The 26,165-nt window shown below is 50.3% G+C and overlaps 1 protein-coding gene across 1 annotated transcript in view; it reads left to right on the top strand.

Moving 5' to 3' along the window:
- The window catches only part of BAZ1A (bromodomain adjacent to zinc finger domain 1A), a 296,099-nt gene that overhangs the window by 265,283 nt on the left and 4,651 nt on the right, over positions 1–26,165 (top strand). Inside the window, exon 24 of the mRNA XM_078659379.1 lies at positions 3,249–3,802. Coding sequence (XP_078515505.1) covers positions 3,249–3,802 — 554 coding nt within the window. The remainder of the gene's footprint in view (positions 1–3,248; positions 3,803–26,165) is intronic.

The raw sequence follows: 26,165 nt of genomic DNA on the forward strand, positions 1-26,165 counted from the left end.
CCAGCCTTCAGGCGACTCTGGACCGAGCCAGACACGCATCTGTACCGAACTACCATCCCCGGTACCGAAACCCAAACATTTGGCACCGAAACACCATCAGGAAAAACCCTCTGAGCCGAAACCAGACCACAAATCTTCGGAGCCAAAAAAGACCTCCGACTCCACAGTTCCTCCAAAGCAAAAAGACACTAAGACCCCTCCTAAAGCTTCAGTATGGAAAACAAAACAACCAAAATCATTGGTGCCGGACAAGGTTACTGGTTTAAAATACCTATTTCAACCAGATCCACTGGATCCTAAACAAAAGCCCTTTATATTGACCCTAAAACTGATCATATCTAAAGAGACCTTTGGACTCCCCAGAAGAACCCAAGGTACCCTTAAAGAAGAGACATGGAAACTTCTCCAGCCAGACCCTTCTCCTCCAAATATCCCCACAACACCACTTTCTCCAGCACACTCTCCAATGCTTCCATATTCACCTACACCACAAGATGATGATCACCTTCAAGGAGAGGGGGGGTGAAAACCCACAAGAGGATATGACACTATTCTCCCACCACCTGATCCTTGGGAGGATTTTGATAATCCACCAGATGTCCCATATCTCCCCGATCCAGACTCCTACCCATCTAGGCCATCCCCCAGACGATAACATGGGTTCGCACAGCTCATAAATAGAGCTGCACAATATTATGGGGTAGAATTACACTCAGACCCACAGGAGGAAGATTTTTTGTTAGAGACTTTCACACAGTCACAAAGATCAACAAGCATTCTACCTATGTTAAAAGGGGTCATCAAACATGCACCTCATGTTTTTAAAGATCCTGTCAGTGCTAGAGTTCTCAACCCCAGGATCGAGGAAAAAAATATAAACCAGCTCCCAACGATCCAGCTTATATTAAAGCACAGCTCCCTCTAAATTCCTTGGGTGTGTCAAATGCACGTAAACAAGCCAATTTACAAACATCGGGAGATACCCCACCTCCAGATAAGGAGTCTAAATTACTAGACTCATCTGGCGAATTACTGGAGCATTGCCAATACCCAGGCTTTACTGGCCAGGTAAAATAGGGCTCATTACGATGAGCTTGAAAAGCTCATCCAACATCTTCCCGATCAGTATAAGGCTAATGACCTCATACAAGAGGGAAAGTTAATTACAAACACTTCTATAAAGTGTGCCGACTCAGCGTCCCGTGCGGTTAACACAAGCGTTTTACCATGCAGTCACGCATGGCTACTCATATCTGGGTTTAAACAGGATGTGCAGTTCACAATTCCTTTTCAACCCTTTCATCAAGAACACCTATTTGGACCCACTGTAGACACACTTTTGGAAAAATGAAGGACTCAAACTGCTAAGTCCATGGGAGCCCTACAGGCAACAACCACCAGAGGTTCTTTTCGTTGCTCCTTTTATAGGGGCGCCTCTGAAACTATTGGAACGGATAACACCTCATCTTCCTACAAAAAGACTACTCAAACCTCCCCTAAGAGAGGTTATTTCAGTGGAGGTTATAGAGGCAACACCAAGGGTAGGGACGCAGTAATAACACCTGCAGCTCTCCTACTACATAACAGTGACTTCCCTCCACTTTCATATTCCCATTCCCCCCGCTCACAGAAAATATCTACGGTTTGGAGTGCACGGCCAGCGCTATCAATTCAAAGTCCTCCCCTTCCGAGTGACTACAGCACCCTGAGTATTCACAAAATGTCTTGCGGTAGTCGCAGCACATTTGTGGAGACAACACATTCACATGTTTCCTTATCTGAACGACTAGCTCATAAAGCCAAGTCACACTCACACTATGTGTACAATACACACTAAAAAGCCAGCTGCTCCACGATTTGGGATCCACAATAAACCTACCCAAGTCACACCTTCAACCGTCTCACCTACTTCAGTATCTAGGTGCCACAATAGATAACTCAAAAGCCCTTGCATACCCCAATCCAGTCAGGATACCCAGCATGCAAGCTCTCATATCAAGATTTAAACGTCAACACTCCCTTCCACCAGCATGGAACTTAAACATTATATCAACAAAACTCATGAGTCCTCCTTTTGAACCACTCCACTTTTATCAGTTGCAATACTTATCATGAAAATTTGCCTTTTTATTCGCTATTACTTCACTTAAAACAGTCCGTGAAGTAGACACTAACCCTTGAGGAACCTTTCTTCCAAGTATTACTCCGTCTCTATGTAGTTGGAACAAATCCTAAGTTCTTACCAAAGATAGTCTACAATTTTCCTATTAACCAATCAATTGATTAACCGTTTTTTGTTCTGCAACCAGACTGTTGCAGGCAGGGCATTACACCCTTTAGATGTCAACAGAGCTCTAATGTATTATATAGACAGAACTAAATCATTCAGAAAAACAAAACAATTGTTTATTGCCTACGCACCTCCTGGCATGTGAACTGCAATTTATAGATCATTTCAAGATGAATAGTTAAATGTATCCAAACAAAGCTAAAAGGCTTTTACCTGTTCCTCCTAAAGTTCACTCCACTAGGAAAACAGGAGCTTCGATCACCCTTTTAGGGAGCATTCCTATTGCTGATATTTACAAAACATGGTCTCCTCCACACATCTTCACAAAGCATTGTGTGGATGTCTTTACACAACAGCAAGCCAATTTTGGTCAAGCAGTACTAAGAAATCTTTCAAACTCCCACAGGTTAACCACTACCTGGGAAGAGGGGCTGCTTTACAGTCTATGCAAAGCTTGTGTATCTACAGCACACATGCCTCAAACGTATTGTTACTTACCCTGTAAGCATCTGTTCTTGGCATGTAGTGTTGTAGATTCACATGTGCCAACCCTCCTCCCCTAAAACCTTGTGTGGGTTGCAGTTCATACACTTTATATACTTATATCATACTGCTGCATGGACATCTCATTGCTCATATACATTGCATACCTACATTCTCACCTACCCACGGCAAAACAATCTGGAGATGGCGTCCATGACCATGCGCAGTAATGCCAAAAGGAGTCGTATAGCCTTGTGACTCGAAGAAAATTTTAATCATCCGAGCCCAACACCTGATGGCGGACTTAGGCAAAGCATGTGAATCTACAGCACTTCATGCCCAGAACAGATGCCTATAAGGTAAGTAATATTAATCCTTACTGAAATTTTTGTGCTTGCGTGTTCACAGCAAACTTAAAGGTTAGCAGCAGTATGCAAATCATTCCTGATAAGTCTATTTTCATTTATGTTTGCAGCCCACCGAAAAGAGGACGGAGAACAGAACAAGTGTTAAAAGCAAAAGGAGTCAAGACAAGAGGTGGCCACGGTGCCATGCGGCAGGACACTGGCATGACGTCTCGCAGCCAGCAGAGCACTCCCAAGCAAGGCTGGCATGCAGCCAGGGGTCGAGGGCGAGGACGTGGCCGGGGTGGCAACAGGGGTAGAGGCTCTGCAAAAAAAGCAATGTCAGAACCCATTCCGGATAAAAAAGCAACCTCTCGCATGAGCAGCCGCCACAGCTACATTCCTCCAGAGCCAGAGTCATCTGATGAATCCCTCACCGAAGAGGTGAAGCAGCAAGGCAAAGGGCCAGGGCTTGGGCGTGGGAGAGGAAGAAGCGGGCGAGGTAGAGGGCGAGGATCAAAGACTGCTGACAACACTCCTGACCGCAGCCCCTACACGTTCCGCCCCTTCCAGCTTGATGATGCAGACCCCATTCCAGGTGGCAGACAGTCCTATGGGTCTCCGCAAAACCTACCTCTTGTGATCACTGAGCCTCCAGGAAGAGGCCATAAACGACAGTCAACAGGTACGTAGCATTTGAAAGCAGAGATGGTTTGAGGGGGGGGAGAGGGGGGGGGCATTCTTTAGCCTACTTGAAGCCAAGCTTGCTTACTCTTTCAAATGATGTGCCATTTCTTTCTTATGCTCTGTTTCGCATTATTCTACAGTGTAAACCCATCCCATAGGTTTGTATCAAAATCTATTACCATTCCTGCCTCATTACATTCCTCTCGCTACACTAGTTTGCGTTTTGGCCTACAATTATGCAGCTTGGATGCACCTGTGAGGGTTGTGTGTGTATGTGTATATTTATCTTATAGACATCTAGCTTCAGATTCCATACCTTTGAATTTTCAAGGCACTAGACTGGATCCAGAAGATTTTTCTTCGAGCAATACCTGTGCATGCCGGTAGGTGGAGTTGTTCAGCTTCGTGTGATTTAGTCGCGTACTCTCCACCATAGCTTACTTCTATGGCTCGGAGCTTTGGGTTCGAGGCATGTAGGGCTGCTAAATTCATATCTATTGCATAGATCGCCGCCTAGTGTTGGGTCCGGATGATTGCACATTGTTGTCCTGGAAGAGTCTTCGAAGTATCACGAGATAGGTGGCTCCTCCCCTGGACTACAGTGCGCATGGGCATCGACTCCATCCCCAGATTGTTTTTTTCCGCCATTGGGTTCGGATGTGGTTTCGACGTCTCCGTGTCGGAACCGAAAAACGTTGTTCTTAAGGCCAAAAGGCCTTCGTTACCTGCGTCGGTATTGTTTGCGTACGGTCTCGAGCATCCTCCGACTCTCTGAGCCGGAATTCTGCGGAGTCGAGTAACTCTTCGGACATCGAGGCCCTCTCGTCGCAGCAAGACCCCGACGAACTTAACATGGAGCAGAGCCCGTTCAAGTTCTGCCCCGTCTGTGGATCCAAATATCCACATATCGATGTGCATCCGGTCTGTAATAAATGCCTCTCGCCGGACCACAACGAGGAAAATTGCATGGCCTGTTCAAAATTCAGGTCAAAGAAGACGCTCAAGCATCGCCGCCCAGCGAGCGGCCCCGGCACCCGACGACATATTCGACGACCCCGCAGAAGAAGGCGGTAGCCATCATCTTCAGATTTCTCCACCGTCGACGGAGGTCGAGGCGGAGCCCGAAGACCAAGTCGAAGGACAGGCCCTGGACCTTGAATACGTCGAGGAGGTAGGGGACGACGAAGAAGTTTATGGGGCCGCGGAAGATAGCTGAGGAAGAGCTATGCCCCGAAAGCTACATGACTCAGGCTCAGGTCACGGGATCGCCACTCGGCCTTACCCACGACCCAGCACCGCTATCCCCGGCCCCGCCTTCTGGCCCGGCCACGGACACTCACGCGGAGCCGCCATTACACGTATCGAAACCGAAACCTTCGGATTCGACGGCACCAAAGATGGCCGACGTCCCATCAAAATCGAAACCGAAACCGTCGGATTCGACAAAAACTAAAATGGCCGACGTCCAACACAAAATAGCGAAGCCTGCTCCTTCATAGACTCCGTCGACCTCCGGCCCACAGAAGTCGAAGAAGACTGTCGACTCGACCGCGCCGCAAAAGGTGCCCAAGGAATCATCCTCTAAGAAGGACGTCCATCAAGTGTCAAGCACAGTTGCTCCGGCGCGGACCTCGAAGACTGCTGACATGCCTTCGGCCGCCACTGCGGCGCCTACCAGTAAGCGCACAGTCGAGTCAAAGTCAACTAAAAGCCATGACCCGCAGACAGGGAGCACTACGCATCGGCACAAAGATGCCGGATCGTCGGCGCCAAAGGCTGCAACTGAGCCGCGACCCGTTAGTAACGAAGATTCGTCGACGGAAAACTCGTAGACACCGAGGGACTCCCGACGCTACCGAACATCGGCCGTCAGTTTCTAAACCCTCTGCTTCCTTCACTAAGCAGGTCACCGACTCCCTCAAAAGTATTCGGGAAAAGACTTTGTCGTCAACGGCTCCCACGCCGTCGGCTCCGAAATCGGTGGACACACCTCCGAAGACCTCGGCCAAGCTTCTCTACTCTCTGGCACCTAAGGTGGCACCGAAGGCATTTGCACCCAGATCGGTGCCGAAAATCGCTGACACGTCGGACACTTCCACGCACAAAAGCTTGGATCGACATCACGCCTCTGAAGACCAATCAGAGCATTACATCGATGCCCAAACGGGGAAATTGACCCTCTACAAAAGGAAAATCACTTCCCAACCACTGGAATCCTATGTCATTCCACTGAAAAAGAAAAGGCCGGCACAGGACATTCCTGCCCTTGTTGAACCTGTTCTGCCACCACCGAGAAGGAGTCCATCACCTTCCCCCGACCAATCAGGTGGAGAGGATGATGACCAAGATGACCAGTACAATTTCCCAGTTGACAATGACCCTGATGTTAAACTGGACTCATATGGCGATACTGGGGACCAAGGTGGACATCAGGTGGTACAAGATCCACAGGGGTTTGGGGCACGTACATCACCAACAGAGGATTCAGCAGCGTTTAATGCTTTGATAGAGCGGGCAGCGGCAAATCATGATGTGGACATGCATGCTGACCCGGTAGAGGAGGATTTTTTGTTTGACACTTTCTCTGTCTCAGACAGAACAGTTAAAATACTTCCTATGCTCAAAGGTGTCCTTAAACATGCACCTGAAATCTTTAAGGAACCTACCAGGGCGAGAGTGGTGAACCCACGTATCGAAAAGAAATACAGGCCAGCACCTGGAGACCCTGCATATATTCGGGGACAGTTGCCTCTGGATTCGTTGGTGGTCGCCAATGCCCGCAAGAGGGCGAACTCCCAAACAACGGGTGAAGCTCCTCCCCCAGACAAGGAGTCGAAAGTGCTTGAGGCATCCGGCAAAAGGGTGGCTGCACAAGCTGCCAATATCTGGCGTATAGCAAACACACAGGCACTATTGGCACGATACGATAGGGCGCATTACGGCACCCTAGAACAGCTCCTTCAACACCTACCTGATCAGTTTAAGGAAGGGGCCGAAATGCTCATACAAGAGGGAAAGCTCATCTCAAACGCAGCCATAAAGTGTGCACTTGATGTGGCTGATACAGCGGCTAGGGGGATTAACACTAGCGTCATGTTAAGGCGACAAGCTTGGCTTCGCATATCTGGATTTAAACCCGATATTCAAACTACAATACTCAACCAGCCCGTCAATCCAGACAGACTGTGGTCCAGATGTTGACACCACCCTGGAAAAGATTAAAAAGGACAATGAGACTGCTAAGTCCATGGGGGCGCTTCAGTCAACAATTCAGGGGAAGCACTTTTCGTCGCTCAGGAGCACGTGGTGTTACCAGAGGACAGTTGGGTCAACAAACACAATTCGCAAAAAGTGGTGCACAGTCCTCGTACCCCAAGCAGGGTAGAGGGGGTTACAGAGGTAACAGTGCCAAAGGCAGGGGCAGAGGGAACAACAACTCCCGTTCCTCTGCCGCCAACAAACAGTGACTCTCTGTCACTGCCCCCCGACCATCCAACAACTGTCGGGGGGAGACTCCAGCAGTTCCTGCCAGTCTGGACGTCCATCACCACGGACAGGTGGGTGAGAAAACTTATCCAGTACGGTTATTGTTTGGAGTTGACATCCACTCCTCCCAACATTCCCCCAAGACACCGTCCTATGTCAGCAGAGCACTTGCACTTATTGCAGCAGGAAGTTGTGGTGATGCTGCAAAAAGGCGCAATCGAGCTCGTACCGGTGGAAGAGGAAGGAACAGGAGTCTATTCCCTGTACTTCCTCATCCCAAAAAAGGACGGATCCCTCAGACCCATTCTGGATCTACGCCCTCTCAACATGTATATACTGTCGGAACACTTTCACATGCTGACACTGCAGCAAATTCTTCCCCTGCTAAACCAAGGGGACTTCCTAGCAACCTTGGACCTCAAGGATGCTTATTTCCACATCCCACTCCACCCATCCCACAGAAAATACCTCAGGTTCACCATTCAAAACAGGCACTATCAGTTCAAAGTCCTACCCTTCGGGGTGACTACTGCCCCCAGAGTGTTTACAAAGTGTCTGGCGACAGTGGCGGCGCACCTCAGACGGCAGAACATACATGTCTACCCGTACCTAGACGACTGGCTTGTTCAAGCAAAGTCGGAACAACAGTGCGCCACAGACATGTCCCACACTATTCACCTCCTTCACAGTCTGGGGTTCTCGCTAAACTACCCAAAGTCGCACCTTCAGCCAGCCCATGTGCGGCAGTATCTGGGCGCGACAAACACCCTGACTGCTATGGCTCAGCCAAACCCAGTCAGGATCGACACAATTCAATCGCTGATCCAGAGGTTCAGACCGCAACACTCCCTACCAGCGAGAGTGTTCATGCAGTTGATAGGCATGATGGCCTCCTGCATCTTTATAGTCCCGCACGCGAGGTTGCACATGCGTCCGCTCCAAGAATGCTTGGCAAATCAGTGGACACAGGCTCGGGGACAACTGACAGACCTAGTGTTGGTGACCGGTCGTGCATACAACTCTCTGCATTGGTGGAATCCACACAAAGTTTGCAAGGGACGACCGTTCCAAGAGCCAGTGCCACAGATTATCCTAACGACGGACGCATCTCTCCAAGGGTGGGGAGCCCATGTTCTCCACTACACTGTGCAGGGACTGTGGTCCACCCAGCAACAGAAGTTGCACATCAACTACCTAGAATTGATGGCAATCTTCATGGCGCTAAAGTCCTTCAAAGTACATCTCTGCAACAAAGTCGTGTTGATCCGGACGGACAACATGACAGCAATGTACTACATCCAAAAACAGGGAGGCACTCACTCGCCACAGCGGTCTCATCTGGCTCAGAGCATGTGGAAGTGGGCCATTCAGAGGAACATTTTCCTCATGGCAGAACACCTCCCGGGCAAGGACAATCAGATGGCGGATCTGCTCAGCAGATACAGCCATCAAATGCACGAGTGGGAGATACATCCATCAGTACTCCGCCCGTACTTCCAGCAGTGGGGTCATCCAGAGATAGACCTGTTTGCCACAAGGGAAAACGCAAAATGCCAAAGCTTTGCCGCCAGGTTCCCTCACCCGGAATCGCAAGGGAATGCGATATGGATGAACTGGTCAGGCAAATTTGCGTACGCTTTTCCCCCAGCGCCTCTCATTCCGCTGGTGGCAAGAAAGCTAAAGCAACACTCGATGACTCTCATCCTGGTTGCTCCAACATGGGCACGCACTCCATGGTACACCACGTTTCTAGAACTTTCCGTGGTACCGCATCAAAGGCTGCATCTCACATCCAGGCTCCGGACGCAGAACCATGGAGACATTCAGCATCCAGATCCGCAACAGCTCAATCTGGCGATCTGGCTCCTGAGGTCTTAGAATTTGGCTACCTCAACCTGCCTCCAGAATGCATGGACATCATCCGGGAGGCAAGAAAGCCCACTACCAGAGCTTGCTATGCACCAAAGTGGAAGCGGTTTGTCGTTTACTGTACAGACCACAATATCAACCCGCTAGACGCATCCATTCCTAACATCATCTGCTATTTGTTACATCTTTACAAATGCAATCTAGCGTACGCTTCCATTCGGATACACTTATCCGCCATAGCGGCTTATCTCCAGAATAGGCAGCATCTCTCTGTTTTCAGGGTGCCTGCCATTAAAGCCTTCCTGGAGGGACTGAAGCGAGTCATTCCTCCAAGAACACCACCAGCTCCAGTGTGGAACCTCAATGTGGTCCTCACTAGGCTGATGGGTCCACCTTTCGAGCCACTGCACTCCTGCGAAATTCAATTTCTAACATGGAAAGTGGCTTTTCTCATTGCTATTACATCGCTCAGACGTGTTAGTGAGCTGCAAGCGCTCACGATCCAAGAGCCATTCATCCAAATACATTCAAACAGGGTAGTGCTCCGCACTAACCCCAAATTCCTTCCTAAAGTAGTGTCACAGTTTCATATCAACCAAACTATTGACCTACCCGCATTCTTCCAAAACCCACAAACAGTAGCAGAAAGAATGCTTCATACATTGGACGTTAGGAGGGCGTTGATGTACTACATTGACAGAACGCAACACTTTAGGAAAACACAACAACTTTTTGTTGCCTTCTCAGCGCAGCACAAAGGCAACCCCATTTCCAAAGCAGGAATAGCCAGATGGATTGTTAAGTGCATTCAAATCTGTTATCAAAAGGCTAAGCGTACTTTAACAATACCCCCAAGGGCGCACTCCACACGCAAGTTGGGGGCCTCCATTGCTTTCCTGGGGAACATTCCTTTAGAAGACATTTGTAGAGCAGCCACATGGGCTACACCACACACATTTACCAAACATTACTGTGTTGATGTGCATTCCAAACAGCAAGCAGCTGTAGGACAGGCTGTTCTCAAGACACTTTTTCAAGCTTCTGCAGCTGGCACGGGCAACCGCCCTTAATGGAGGGACTGCTGTGTATTCTATGCAATAGATATGAATTCAGCAGCCCACATGCCTCGAACTGAATGTTCGAGGCATGTGGGCTGCTAAATTCATATCTTTTGCATAGATCGCCGCCTAGTGTTGGGTCCGGATGATCGCACATTGTTGTCCTGGAAGAGTCTTCGAAGTATCCTGAGATAGGTGGCTCCTCCCCTGGACTACAGTGCGCATGGGCATCGGCTCCATCCCCAGATTGTTTTTTTCCGCCATTGGGTTCGGATGCGGTCTCGACGTCTGTCGGAACCGAGAAAACTTACTTCTATAAGGCCAAAAGGCCTTCGTTTCCTTACGTCGGTATTGTTTGCGTACGGTCTCGAGTTCTTCCGTCTCTTTGAGTCGGAATCTGCGGAGTCGTATCACTCTTCGGACATCGAGGCCTTCTCATCGCAGCAGGACCACGACTTTTCAACATGGAGCGGAGCCCGTTTAAATATTGTCCCGTCTGTGGGTCCAAATACCCACATATCGACGTGCACCCGGTCTGTAATAAATGCTTCTCGCCAGACCATAACGAGGAGAACTGCATGGCCTGCTCCAGATTCAGGTCGAAGAAGACGCTCAAGCTTCGGCGCGCGGTGCGCCTCGAGGCCCGGCAGGCGGCCCCGGCACCAGATAACATCTTCGGCGACCCGGAAGAAGAGGTCCTAAGCCATCATCTTGAAATCTCACCACCTGCGACGGAGGTCGAGGCCGATCCCGAAGAAAACGACGGGGTCATGGACCAAGACCTTGAATACGTCGACGAGGTAGGGGACGACGAAGAAGTTTATGGGGCCGCGGAAGATAGCTCAGAGGAAGAGCTATGCCCCGAAAGTTACACGGATCAGGCTCGGGTCACGGGATCGCCACTCGGCCTTACCCAAGACCCTGCACCGCAAGCCACGGCCCCGCCTTCAGGCCCGGCCACGGACATACTTGCTACGCAGCCCGTATCGAAACCGAAACTGAAAGCATCGGTATCGACTACACCTAAAATGGCCGACCCAAAATCGAAACCGAAACTACCGGATTCGAGTGCACCTAAGATGGCGGTCGTTCCACCAAAAACACCAAAGCCTGCTACCTCATTGGCTCCGTCGACCTCCGGTCCACAGAAGTCGAAGAAGACTGTTGACTCGACAGTGCCGAAGTCATCGGCGGGGGAGGCGTCCTCTAAGAAGGTCGTCCGTCAAGGGTCGACCGGGGCAACGCCGGCAAAGTCCACAAAAGTCGTCGACAAACATTCAGTGCCGACTGGGACGCCGTTAGTCGGACGCATGGTTGAGGCGGAGTCTGCAAAATCCCTCGGATCGAAGGGCGGAGGCTCAACACATAGGTCCAAAGACTCTGTGTCTACGGCTGCAGCATCGACGTCTAAGACTCAAAAGGGACCACAGAACGTCGGAAGCGAAGGCACGGTGGCGGCCTCCTCGTCGGCGCCAAGTGCCGCAGTGAGTGACGCATCTCTCATCGCTACTTCACTGCAAAGAATTCGTGATAAGGCCACTGCGACGTCGGCTCCCGCGCCGTTGCACCAGAAGCCGATGGACATGCCTGCAAAGCCTGCTGGCAAGCTTCTATACATTCTGCCGCCGAAGGAGGCACCGAAGGCCTTTGCGCCAAAGACGGCGCCGAAGACATCGGACTCTTCAACGTCTAGTGGAATATTGGGTCGACAACACGACTCAGGAGACGATTCTGAGCGTTTTAGCGACGCGGACACGGGCAAGTTGACCCTTTATAAGCGGAAAATCACTTCCCAACCAGTGGACTCCTATGTTATTCCACTGAAGAAGAAAAGGCCTGCACAGGACATTCCAGCCCTGGTTGAACCTATCCTGCCTCCACCTAGAAGGAGTCCAACACCTTCCCCCGACCACTCTGGGGGAGAGGACGAAGGACAAGATGACCAGTACAATTTCCCCATCAATGACCCTGATGCACAACAGGATTCCTATGACGACATAGGTGACCAGGGAATCCAACATGTGGGGCAAGACCCACAGCCTTTCAGTGCACGTACATCCCCAACAGAGGACTCTGCAGGATTTCATGCACTCATTGAACGGGCAGCTGCTAATCATGACGGGGACATGCATGCTGACCCAGTGGAGGAAGATTTTCTATTTGACACTTTTTCAGTCTCTGAAAGGACAGTCAAGACACTTCCTATGCTCAAAGGTGTCCTTAAGCATGCTGCGGAAATCTTTAAGGAGCCTACCAGAGCGAGAGTGGTCAAGCCACGCATCGAGAAGAAATACAGACCAGCACCTGCAGACCCTGCATACATTCGGGGACAGTTGCCACTAGACTCTCTTGTAGTCGCAAATGCCCGCAAACGGGCAAACTCCCAGACAACGGGTGAAGCTCCTCCCCCAGACAAGGAGTCTAAAGTGCTTGAGGCAGGGGGCAAAAGAGTAGCTGCGCAGGCTGCCAATTTCTGGCGTATTGCGAACACACAGGCGCTATTGGCACGTTATGATAGGGCGCATTACGACACCCTAGAGCAACTTTTACAACACCTGCCTACGCAGTTTCAAGAGGGTACCAAACTGCTCATAGAGGAGGGTAAACTCATCTCCAACGCAGCAATAAAGTGTGCACTTGATGCCGCAGACACAGCAGCTAGGGCTATAAACACTAGCGTCATGCTAAGGCGACAAGCGTGGCTACGCATTTCAGGGTTTAAACCGGACATTCAAACAACAATACTCAACCAGCCCGTCAATCCTGATAGACTGTTTGGTCCTGATGTTGACACCACCCTCAAAGATTAAAAAAGACAACGAAACAGCTAAGTCTATGGGGGCCCTTCAATCACAACAATTCCGGGGTAACACTTTTCGTCGCTCAGGTGCACGTGGTGTTACCCGAGGACAGATGGGTCAACAGTCACAGTTCACTAGAGGTGGAGCACAGTCCTCGTACCCCAAGCAGAATAAAGGGGGTTATCGAGGAAACAGCACCAGGGGACATGGCAGAGGAAACAACAACTCCCGTTCCTCTGCCCCAAACAAACAGTGACTCTCTGTCACTGCCCCCCGACCATCCAACACCTGTCGGGGGGAGACTCCAGCAGTTCCTGCCAGTCTGGACCAACATCACCACAGACAGGTGGGTAAGACAACTTATCCAGTACGGTTATTGTCTAGAGTTGACGTCCACTCCACCCAACATTCCACCAAGGCAACGTCCTATGTCCGCAGAGCATTTGCACTTATTGCAGCAGGAAGTAGTGGTGATGCTGCAAAAAGGCGCAATCGAGCTCGTGCCAGTGGAGGAGGAAGGCACAGGAGTCTATTCCCTGTACTTCCTTATTCCAAAAAAGGACGGATCCCTCAGACCCATTCTGGATCTCTGCGCCCCCTCAACCTGTATATACTGTCAGAACATTTCCATATGCTTACACTGCAACGGATTCTTCCCTTGCTAAACCAGGGGGACTTCCTAGTAACCTTAGACCTCAAGGATGCTTATTTCCACATACCACTACACCCGTCCCACAGAAAGTATCTCAGGTTCACCATCCAAGGCAGGCATTATCAGTTCAAAGTCCTACCCTTCGGAGTGACCACCGCCCCCAGAGTGTTTACCAAGTGTCTGGCGACGGTAGCGGCGCACCTCAGGAGGCAGAACATACATGTCTACCCCTACCTGGACGACTGGCTCGTTCAAGCAAAGTCGGAACAACAGTGCGCCGCGGACATGTCTACCACCATTCACCTCCTTCACAGTCTGGGCTTCTCGTTGAATTACCCAAAGTCGCACCTTCAACCAGCACATGTGCGGCAGTTTCTGGGTGCGACAATAAATACCCTGACTGCTATGGCTCAGCCAAACAAGGTCAGGATAGACAGTATACAGTCTCTAATCCAAAAGTTCAGGGCACAACACTCGCTTCCAGCGAGAGTGTTCATGCAGTTGATAGGCATTATGGCCTCCTGCATCTTCATAGTCCCTCACGCGAGGTTACACATGCGTCCACTCCAAGAATGTTTGGCAAATCAGTGGACACAGGCTCGGGGACAGATGACAGACCTAGTGTTGGTTACCGGTCGGGCATACAACTCTCTGCATTGGTGGAATCCACACAACCTTTGCAAGGGCCGACCGGTCCAGGAGCCAGTACCACAGATTATCTTGACAACGGACGCATCTCTCCACGGATGGGGAGCTCATGCGCTCAATTACACAGTGCAGGGACTATGGACGACGCAGCAACAGAAGATGCACATCAACTATCTAGAACTGATGGCAATCTTCATGGCGCTCAAGTCCTTCAATGTACATCTGTGCAACAAGGTAGTGTTGATCCGGACGGACAACATGACAGCGATGTACTACATTCAAAAGCAGGGAGGCACCCACTCGCCACAGCTGTCTCATCTGGTTCAGAGCATGTGGAAGTGGGCCATTCAAAGGAACATTTTCCCCATGGCAGAACACCTCCCGGGCAAGGACAATCAGATGGCGGATCTGCTCAGCAGATACAGCCATCAAATGCACGAGTGGGAGTTACATCCATCAGTACTCCGCCCGTACTTCCAGCAGTGGGGTCATTCAGAGATAGACCTGTTTGCCACAAGGGAAAACGCAAAATGCCAAAACTTTGCCGCCAGGTTCCCTCACCCACAGTCGCAAGGGAATGCGATATGGATGAACTGGTCAGGCAAATTTGCGTACGCTTTTCCCCCAGCACCTCTCATACCGCTGGTGGCAAGAAAGCTAAGGCAGCACTCGATGACACTCATCCTAGTTGCTCCAACGTGGGCACGACAACCGTGGTACACCACTTTTCTGGAACTCTCAGTGGTGCCGCATCAAAGGCTACGACTAACACCCAGGCTCTTGACGCAGAACCATGGCGACATTCAGCATCCAGATCCGCAACAGCTCAACCTGGCGATCTGGCTCCTGAAGTCCTAGAGTTTGGCTACCTTCACTTACCTCCAGAATGCATGGACATCATCAAAGAGGCAAGAAAGCCCACTACCAGAGCATGCTATGCCGCAAAATGGAAGCGTTTCGTCATTCACTGTACAGCCAATAACATAAACCCGCTAGATGCTTCTATCCCTAACATCATTTGCTATCTGCTACATCTTTACAAGTGCAATCTAGCGTACACTTCCATTCGGATCCATCTATCCGCCATAGCGGCTTATCTTCAGAACAGGCAGCATCTCTCTGTCTTCAGGGTGCCTGCCATTAAAGCCTTCCTAGAGGGTCTGAAACGAGTCATTCCCCCAAGAACACCGCCAGCTCCGGTGTGGAACCTCAATGTGGTCCTCACCAGACTGATGGGTCCACCTTTTGAGCCACTGCACTCATGTGAACTCCAGTTCCTAACGTGGAAGGTGGCTTTTCTTATTGCTATTACGTCACTAAGACGTGTCAGTGAGCTGCAAGCGCTCACGATCCAAGAGCCATTCATACAAATCCATCCAAATAGGGTAGTACTACGCACTAACCCCAAATTCCTTCCGAAGGTGGTGTCACAGTTTCATCTCAACCAAACTATTGACCTGCCCGCATTCTTTCAAAACCCACAAACAGTAGCAGAAAGAATGCTCCATACATTGGACGTTAGGAGGGCGTTGATGTACTATATTGACAGGACACAACACTTTAGGAAAACTAAACAACTTTTCGTTGCCTTCTCGCCACAGCACAAAGGCAACCCTATTTCCAAAGCAGGAATAGCCTGGTGGATTGTTAAGTGCATTCAAATCTGTTATCAAAAAGCTAAAGGTACCTTAACAATACCCCCAAGGGCGCACTCCACACGCAAATTGGGGGCATCCATGGCTTTCCTGGGGAACATTCCTTTGGAAGACATTTGCAGAGCAGCCACATGGGTTACACCGCACACCTTTACAAAACACTACTGTGTCGATGTGCATTCCAAGCAGCAAGCAGCTGTAGGACAGGCTGTTCTCAAGACACTTTTTCAGGTTTCTGCAGCTGGCACGGGCGGCCGCCGTTAATGGAGGGACTGCTGTGTATTCTATGCAAAAGATATGAATTTAGCAGCCCACATGCCTCAAACTGAATATGCTACTTACCAGTATGCATCTGTTCTTGGCATGTAGGGCTGCTAACATTCATATCGCCCACCCTCCTCCCCGGTGCCTGTCGCAGCTGCAGACATACTCTTGCATTCAATCATTAGCATGGACATCCTTTACACTTTTCACTCCATCTCTGCCACAATGGCTAAAAACAATCTGGGGATGGAGCCGATGCCCATGCGCACTGTAGTCCAGGGGAGGAGCCACCTATCTCAGGATACTTCGAAGACTCTTCCAGGACAACAATGTGCGATCATCCGGACCCAACACTAGGCGGCGATCTATGCAAAAGATATGAATGTTAGCAGCCCTACATGCCAAGAACAGATGCATACTGGTAAGTAGCATATTCAATGCTACTTACCAGTATGCATCTGTTCTTGACATGTAGGGCTGCTAACATTCATATCGCCCGCCCTCCTCCCCGGTGCCCGTAGCGGCTGCAGATACTCTCTTGCATTCATCATTAGCATGGACATCCTTTACACTATTTCACTCCATCTCTGCCACAATGGCTAAAAACAATCTGGGGATGGAGTCGATGCCCATGCGCACTGTAGTCCAGGGGAGGAGCCACCTATCTCGTGATACTTCGAAGACTCTTCCAGGACAACAATGTGCAATCATCCGGACCCAACACTAGGCGGCGATCTATGCAATAGATATGAATGTTAGCAGCCCTACATGCCAAGAACAGATGCATACTGGTAAGTAGCATATTCATTCAGCAGTTTTAGCTATTGTCCTTCGCCTGCCGCCCGTTCTCTTGGCCTTGTTGACATTAAGGGGGCGTTATGATATTATGTTTATGTGGAGTGCTCTTTTCAACTCTTATACTTCTGCATTGGTGTCTTTTCCCATGGTTTAGCAGGGGTATGGATTTGGATCCGTGCGGGGTCCTCCACATTGTTTCTGGTGGGATGTCTTCTTCCTCAATTCACCTCCCTTCCTGGTAACTGGTCTCTCTTTTTCCTATCAAAAAACACCGAGAGAAAGGTTATGACGGAACTACTCCTAGTCCCTTTAAGGTTAACACAGTCAACAAAGAAGAAGTAATTCCGCATAGGGATTACTGCTTAACGTGGGATCCCGGGCCGGAGACTGCAGTAGGTGCCAGATGCAGGCGCTGACCTTGATGAAGGGTTTGACTATAGGCAACGCCCCCGCCTGGATCCAAGGGGTATTGCATACTTGCGATCAATCAACAAGTCGTTGGTAGCAGAACCATAAGTTTGTGGTTGTCACCTTAGTGAGTGCACTTATCTTTCCACTGGTCCTGAAGAAATCCTTGCTATTAAACAATGAAAGGCTGAACCATGTAGACCTAATCACGACCTTACCAAGACTGTCTATGACCAATTAAGTCACAGAGAGCATCCCCATGCTTTGTTTTAAATCTTCTCCTGTGACCCTACTAATAAATTTCAAGGCGTCGAGGCAATTTTAATCACTGTCACTTGTCACTCACTTTGCACTGTCCAAAAAACCCGCTCCACTGTAATTCAGACTTCGAAGCACAGGGAGTTCAGGGGATGTTTATTTAGCTCACAAGGTCTCAGATGCACAAGCTCAAGTGGTACACAGTAGATTTAAGCAGTGGTCAGGGAAAGATTCAAAACAACGCAGACCCTTGTATTTAAAGGGGTGCCCAGACGCGCTTAAAGATATGGGCGTGGAATGTGACTGGTCTGGGCAATAAAATTAAGCGCACACTGGTCCTGCAATACTTGAAACGCCATTCCCCAGACGTAGTGCTCCTTCAGGCGACCCACCTACGAGGCAATAAATGCAGGGCTTTGGATCGGTTTGGGTTTAGGATGGTGGCCCACACCGGGTTTACATCCGGCTCTAATGGGGTGGGTATACTAGTCCGCACTGCCCTACCCCCTCATTGTCACTGGAACATGTACGGAAGTCTCCGGATGCATGGCAGCGGTAACGACCAGATGGGAGGGGCGCACGATAACACTAAGCGCATGCTACATTCCACCCTGTCTACATGCACAGATGTACGCGAAATTGGGGGCCCATCTGACAGATCTTCCTCGGGGTACCCTGGTGCTCGGGGTTGACACAAACGCAGTCATGGATGCTGACCTAGATCGCTCTGGGGAGAGGCTGGGTAATAGAGGGAAACTGGGGCTGCAGGGGTTTGCAGCGGCAGTGGGACTCTGGGAGGGGTTGTGTGCGCGCCATATGTCCCTAAGACAATACACCTTCTATTCTGCTAGGCATGGGTCCTTTTCTAGAATAGATCACCTTTTTTTGCGGGGGGATCAACTAGGTGATTTCGTTGACTCCTGCATCATGGCCAGGGGTGTCTCGGACCATTCACCGGTGGGTTTAACTCTCAAGGGACCACAGACAGAGCGGCCTTTCCTAGGATCAACTCCTGGCATATTAAAGACGACTCCCTCACTGATAAACTGAGGGAGAGCTCCCAATTATAATTTGCAGAGAAGAGGGCTCGGTCGATTCTCAATTGATCCTGTGGAAAGCCTATAAAACCGTACTACGGGGCCAGGCTCAGGCACGAATTGGCTCTCAAAAAAGAGAGGAAGCGCTCCAAATGAAACAACTGGAGAGTGAAATTGAAGCCATGGAGAAGAACATCAGCGGGTCTCCCTCGGTGGAGAGATGTCATGGGCTCGCCCTGAAACAGAAGGAACTCCCTTGCCACGCAGCGTAGGATATATGATGCAGGAGACAAGTGTATGAAGCTACTAGCCTGGCTTGAACGTCGTGACCGGGAGCGGACCTGGGTGGCCGAGGTGCAGGACGAGTCCGGTGCTCTGGCAACCACTAGTGTGGCCATAGCAGAGGCCTTTGCATCATACTATGAGGGGGTCTACACCCCGGTATGTACCAGGACGGATTCGGACTGTGAGGAGTTTCTGCGGTATTTTGCCTTGCCGACCCTCTCCAGCAAGCAAGCCGAAAACCCAGAGGTAGAACTCACAAGGCTGGAACTGGGAGAAGCCCTTAATTCCTTTCAAGCAGGGAAAGCTCAAGGGCCAAACGGGCTACCGGTTGAAATCTACAAAAGGCAAGCCAACATTGTAATAGACATCATGTGGCAGATGTTCCTCAAAGCGCGGAAGGTTGGAAGGCTCCTGCCTGATCAGCGGGAAGCCACCATTGTGGTCATCCACAAGGCTGGGAAGCTGCCTGACCAATGCTCATCATATCGGCCTATCTCGCTCCTCAACGTGGAGGCCAAGGTGTTGGCCAAAGCCTTGGCAATGAGATTACTTACGGTGCTGCCTGACTTGGTGTATGTGGACCAGTCGGGGTTCATGCCGCACAGGAGCACTAGACTTAACTTTGTAGTGTATTTTGTAAAGCGCACAGCTGCCCCAACGGGGCGTCCCGGCGCTGTATAACGCTGTGGAACCCTTCCTGGCTCTCCCTGTGAGATGCCCCTCCAAGGTGAAGCCAAGCATCCCAGTGTTGTAGGGACTATATGGGGTTCTATACATGACAGAGGGGGAGGACGATACTCAAACTGCATTGATGGCGCTGGACGCCTCAATTGCCTTTGATAGCATCGAATGGCCCTGTTTGTTCTAGGTTTTACATCGTCTGGGCTTCGGACCAGTGTTTTGCAGTTGGGTGCGCCTCTTGTTCGAAATGCCTGTTGCTAGAGTGAGGGTGAATGGAGCGACATCTCGGGCATTCCCCCTGCGCAGAGGCACCAGGCAGGGTTGTCCACTGTCCCCTCTCCTTTTTGCTCTGGCCCTATAGCCGTTGGCCCACTGGATCCGAAGGGACAGGTCTTTCTGGGGTCTGTCGCTCACGGAGGAGTGGGAAGAGTGTTTCTGTAGTAGGGGATCTCTGTGTATAGTCCTAATCTAGTGAATAGTCCCGCCCATGTGCGTGGACCCCGGAGCAATTAAAAATAATCTCTTAAGTTGTCAAAAAATGCAGAACTGCACAGACACTTAAGAGAGAATTTAAAGACAGATAATGCAGCCTAGATCCACAGGCTACACTGTCCAGTACTTCAACTAGAAATTCCACCAAAAATCCACAAACCACACAGCCTGTCCAGGTTTTTCCAATAGAAAAACTAGCTTTTACCAGCAAAACCCTCAGGAATGATAGAGAGGAAGAAGTGGACAGACAAGCCCCATAGGCTGCCATTATGTGGCTCAGAACAGGATACTGTGCCTTTAAGAGAACCTTCCAGAACTCTCTCAGTATCCCAGAATGCACTGCAGGTCCCTCTTACTTTCAGTTCTTTTTTCCGGCTCCTGCAAGCAGGACCCTGGAGCATTGAGCTCTCCCTTTTCAAGGGTTTATTTGGTGATTTTTCACTTTTTTCAAATTGTTTGAGTGCTTTTCTTGAAGTTCTTTAATGTTTCTTCCTTGTGTTTGTCTTGGTGCACTCTTTATTTGTCAAATATGCCTGCATTGTTTGACAAATGCCCAGAGTGCTCGAGGAAGAAGACCAAGTCGGACCCACATGAGGTGTGCTTCATCTGCCTTCCCTCATCTCATGTCCCAGAGGAGTGTGACATCTGCCAGGGTTTCTCTAGCAGAACCCTGAGAGATAGGATGAAGATCAGGCTCCAAGGCCTGGAAGACAGGAGGCTGAAGGCGCAAGGTGGGTCTGGAAGGGCTTCCTCTGCTCATGCTGAGGCCTCTGGGGGGCTCCCCAGGGGCAGGAAGACCAGCAAGCGTCCCCATTCTCCGTCGTTGTCGATTGCACCGTCTATGGCGTCGAGAGGGATGACTGCAGTCTGTTCCCCGTCTCCCCAAGGATCTGGGTTGAAGCGGCGTCGACGCTCGGCGTCGAGGGAACTGAATAGACCACCGTCGAGATCACCGGTGACTACTTCGTCGGCGTCGAGTAATCGACGTCGAGAGGTGGCTCGGCGCTCGCCGTCGAGGCGACACCGCCATCGGCGAAGAGAAGGTCGTCGTCGAGGGGATCCTCGACGTCGAAGGACTTCGCCGTCGAAGAGACGCTCGCCGTCGAGACGGAGGTCGCCGTCGATGCGAAGGTCGCCGTCGAGGAGGAGGCGCTCGCCGTCGAGGAGGAGGCGCTCGCCGTCGAGGAGGAGGCGCTCTCCGTCGAGGGGCCAACGCTTGCCGTCGGGTCGACGTTCTTCGATGCCAAAAAGGCGCAGAAGTCAGTCTAGCAGGCGGCAGGTGCCGGTAGGGGGATTCTCCAACGCCCCAGCCTAGAAAAGAAGGCAGGTCACCGGGCTCTGTGTACTCTGAAGTGTATACGCCTTCCAGGCCGAAGTCGGTTACGCCCCTTCCTCCATTGCCAAGGGGACCACCTCCAAGAGCTCCCACCCCACCTCCACTTCCACCTCTACCTCTACCTCAAACTCAGCTTCCGGCTGACAGGCCTCCTCCGGTTCCCCCGAGGACGGCTTCTTATCTGAGGGCCCCTGTCGAGCCAAAGTCACCCGCTTCTGTGAGGCCATCCCTGATGTGTCTGCCCTGGATGCAGCAGACACAGCCAGCAGACAAATGGTCAGAGGCACATCCCTGAAAAAGTACGCCTGGCTGCAGGTGTCAGGGTTCAAGAGCGAGGTGCAGGAAGGCATCATCATAACCCTACACCGAGAACACCTGTTCGGCTCAGCAGTGGTTAGCACGTTGCAACAACTTGAAAAAAACAATGAGACCGCCATGGCCATTGGAGTGTTGTAGTTTCTAGACCACCAATGGAGAGAGACAGCCCCATGAGGAGACCAATTGGAAGGGTAAGCTTCCAGAGCACACTGCCTGAGGCACTCTACCTACCACCACGCAGGTCAAGAGCAGCCATCAGCACAAGTGGCAAACCCAAGCAGCCCAGCACCAGCCTTTCGGGGCATACAAAGAGGAACAGGACAGCCCTCCATCCTCAATCAAGAGAATCCACTTTAAAACCGCGCTACCACATAACACTGATGGTGGGACAGAATAGAGGCCTTCCTTCAGGAGTGGAGGAGGGTCACGTCAGACAAATGGATCCTCAATATCATCCAGTATGGGTACTCCAAAAACTTAGACACCACCCAGAACCAGACCAAGGGAAAGATCTTTCTGAAGAGGCGCAACATTGCCTGCAATGCGAGGTGCAGGCTCTTAGAAAAAATGACAATAAATTCCCAATAGGATTCAACCGAGGAAACTAGTTGGCATACTTTCTCGTCCCAAAACCAGACAAGTCTCTAAGACCAATTCTAGATCTTTGCTTCTTAAACAAGTTCATAAAAATTCAAAATGACCACGCTACATGAGGTCATGCTGGGACTGCAGGGAACTGACCACAGGGCAGCAGTAGACCTAAAAGACTTCTACATACACATCCCCATGAATTGCATGCACACAAACTACCTACAGTTGGTCATCAACCAAAACCACTACCACTTCTGTGCTTCCTTTAAGAATCAAGTCAGCACCTGGGTATTCACAAAGTATCTAGCCTTGGTGGCAGCCTGCCTAAGAATCAAGGGTATCCACAGATAACTTTATATGGAAACTGGCTAGTCCAGGCAAGCTCATGCTCACAAAGCAAAAGCCACATTAGGACAGTTGCGCACTCTTCACAGACTAAGATTTACAATTGACCTAGAAAAGTCGTCAACTATGCTGGAAAGAGAAAATCTTCCTGGGAGCAAGAATCAACACAATTGAGGCGAGGTCCTTCCCTGCCCTCAAAAGGATTCAGGCTATTCCAGAACAGGCTCCCCGCTATTACAAGGATCAGTCTCTGACCGCGAGGACCGTGGAAGTTTATGGGCATGACCGCCTCCTACATTCCCCTGCTACCACACTCAAGACTGCACATGAGACCACTCCAAGAGTGGGCCCAAAACCAATGGTCTTAGGGAATTTGGAAGGAACTGGTGGTTGTGTAGAGTGCAGGAAGAGGTGACCTGGTCAAACGTGGACAACATAACAATGGGCAGACCTATCACCCAACTCAAACTGTGATGATCACCATAGACTCATCCCACATGGGCTGGGGAGCACACATGGGGAACTAAAGATTAGAAGGCTATGGAAAGCTAAGAAGCAAATCAACACACAAATGTCCTGAAACGGGTGAGAGGAAAGAGTTGAAATCCAGATGGCCAACACAACCACAGTGTTTTATCTGAAAAGGCAAGGAGGGAGAAGGTCTCCTGTGCTGTCAAAACAAGCCCAGGAAATGTTGATATGGGGTATTCAAATAGGAATAACATTAATAACAATACATCTGCCAGGAGTAAAAAATGAAGACAGACTAAGCAGGCGGGCATCTCTATCACACAATTGAGAACTAAACTAGCAATTAGTCCGAGAGCTCTTCAGACAGTGGGGCACCCCAGAGAGCAACCTGTTTGCAACACCAGAAAATGCAAAATGCCAAGACTTCGCATCCAGGGCTGTCCTGTTCCTCTTTGTATGCCCTGAAAGGCTAGTGCGGGCTGTTTGGGTTTGCCACTCTTGTGCTGATGGCTGCTCCAGAGAACAGTGGACCCCACAGTGATAAGCTGGGGGGTGGGGGGGGTAGGGGGGGGGGCAGGGTGCTCGGGTCTAAGTGTGAGGGTGTTCCTGCATGAGCAGGACACCCCTCCAACTTTCAGAGTACATTCTCCCTGGTTGTAGGTACATCAGCCATTACGATAGTCTCCATGCATCATTACGCAGTGGTTATCTCTAAACTGGCTGCAACAAACCCTGTCATTTTTGTTATAAAAAAAATGTTGGAATCCAAACCCTACACTGTAAACTGTGTGGGAGGTATGATTCCATGCACTGTAAAGCTCCTCTGGGATACCAGCAGTGCTCCCAGTACCAGTCTCCTAGACCCGGACAGCAAACTATCGCTGCTGCCAACCAGAGACACGATTCTTCCCTCCTGCTGTTGAGCCGAGCTCACGCAGAGGACGGCAGGACAATAGGTTTCCTGTCACAGGGAGGTGTGACTGCCCCCCAGACAGGACTTGGTGTAATGGGGCAGCTGGGGGCGCTTGCCAGTGCCACCAGACTTGCTTTGAAGGGCACATTTGATGCCCTCCTTGTATACTCCAGTTCGAATCCGTTCATGGAGCCGTTTGCTCCTGCTCTGGCGTGAAACTGGACAAAGGACATGGAAGTATCCTCCCCATTGTCCAGCCCCTCCTCTGGGAAGGACCCCTGAATCTTCCCAACCCTTTCCTTAGGGTACTTAAGGGCTTACCTGTGGGTGGGTTCCTAGATTCATCATGGGACAATATTCAGATCCTAAACCACTTAATCTGTCTGGGCACTTTGGACTTTGAACCGAGACTGCAACTGGAAGACTCATGCTGCTCCTGGTCTTTGTCCTGCTATTCTTCCACCTGTGTTCCATACAGGTTCTTCACAGGGCCTGTGGACATCCAAGACATCCAAAGGAATCTCCCTTGGAGTGAAGGAGTCACTCCCTGCATCTGCAGGCACCGCAACAAAGCAGACCGGTCTGCTGTTCCTGAGCTGCTACAGACTCCGAAAGGTTCAGCAACACAGGTGGTAGTTCTGAAACTCCCTCGAGGCATGTACTGTCTTCACAGCAAGTTTGAAGCCAGTATCCCTAGTCTGAACCGCTGAAGTAGTACCCCTGTGCACCGCTTCGACTTGCTGTTGCCAAGGCTTTTTGATTCTCTCCTCTAGAGATCTTTGGGCTCCAAGAAGCTCCAACCTCAAGCATCTCCTGCAGCCAAGATCTTCGCCTGCACCGCAGGCCTTCATTCTTTGGGGAGCTGCATGAGGTCCTCTTGCGACTCCTATGCCTACAACCCTTGGATCCTCTTGCGACTCCTATGCCTACAACCCTTGGATCCTCTTGCGACTCCTATGCCTACAACCCTTGGATCCTCTTGGGGGTGGTCTTTGACTCAAGTGGACTCCCATGCTTGCTCGGGCCTGCTCTGACTTACCAGCTCGTGGTGAGTCACATTGACCATGCTGGTCCAGACACTGCACCTTCTTCAACGACATGTGTAAATAATAACACAAATAAGGTAACTGGTTAGGAAAGGTCTTTAAATAAAAATATACTAACAAGTTTGTTCAGGTATAAAAAAACTCTATTTCATTTAATAGATGTTCATTTTAAAAGAAAACCACATATAGCACATGCAAACTTATAACATAACAAACGAATTTCACAATCCAAGTTTTATACAATTTTCATAAAAGTAATAACACAGAATATTTAAAAAATGCACAGTAGGTGGCAAACAATACTCTCTCACATTATAAACCTTCTTCAACGACTACATTGGTTACCGTTGCCCAGGCGAGTTGGTGCCCCTGCCAGACACTCACCCCTTGGCTCTTGAAATCCGACATGGGACAGCTCGTGAACGGCTCATGTTCTTCAAAAGCGTTACCTGGTGCACACAGCTGCAACTTCAAGGTCACCGTAAACTCTCCTGGCATTCGTCTTCTGTGGCTCCTGGTCACTCCTGAGTGGCATAGACTCTGTCCCCTCTGCTAGCAGGTACCTCTCAACTTGAATCCACCTTTGGATTCCACCGGACTCTTTCACCGCCTTCGCCAGCGGCATCTTTGCTAAGTCGTCCATTATGGTATAAGTCAATTCACACCTGGTGTAGGTATCCTGGTTCCTGAGGTATCCACAGGTGGAGTGACTCTCCAACCTTCCATCTTCCACGGGGTATCTTCAGGGTCTGATGGGAAGAGTCCTTTTTCTTTAAAACAGTAACTGCAACTTACCCATTGAATTCAATGAGCGCACAGTCGTGTTCTCACTCTGTGGGGTTCCTAGATACCTAGATATACTGACGCCTTTGTATCCCAAAGGAATCTGGGTGACGTAATACATAAAAAGCGGTTCCCGCAAGGGCTATTTTTACATCTGCCACCTATT

The sequence above is a fragment of the Lissotriton helveticus genome, chromosome 9 (assembly GCF_964261635.1).
Source record: "Lissotriton helveticus chromosome 9, aLisHel1.1, whole genome shotgun sequence".
NCBI classification, from domain to species: domain Eukaryota; kingdom Metazoa; phylum Chordata; class Amphibia; order Caudata; family Salamandridae; genus Lissotriton; species Lissotriton helveticus.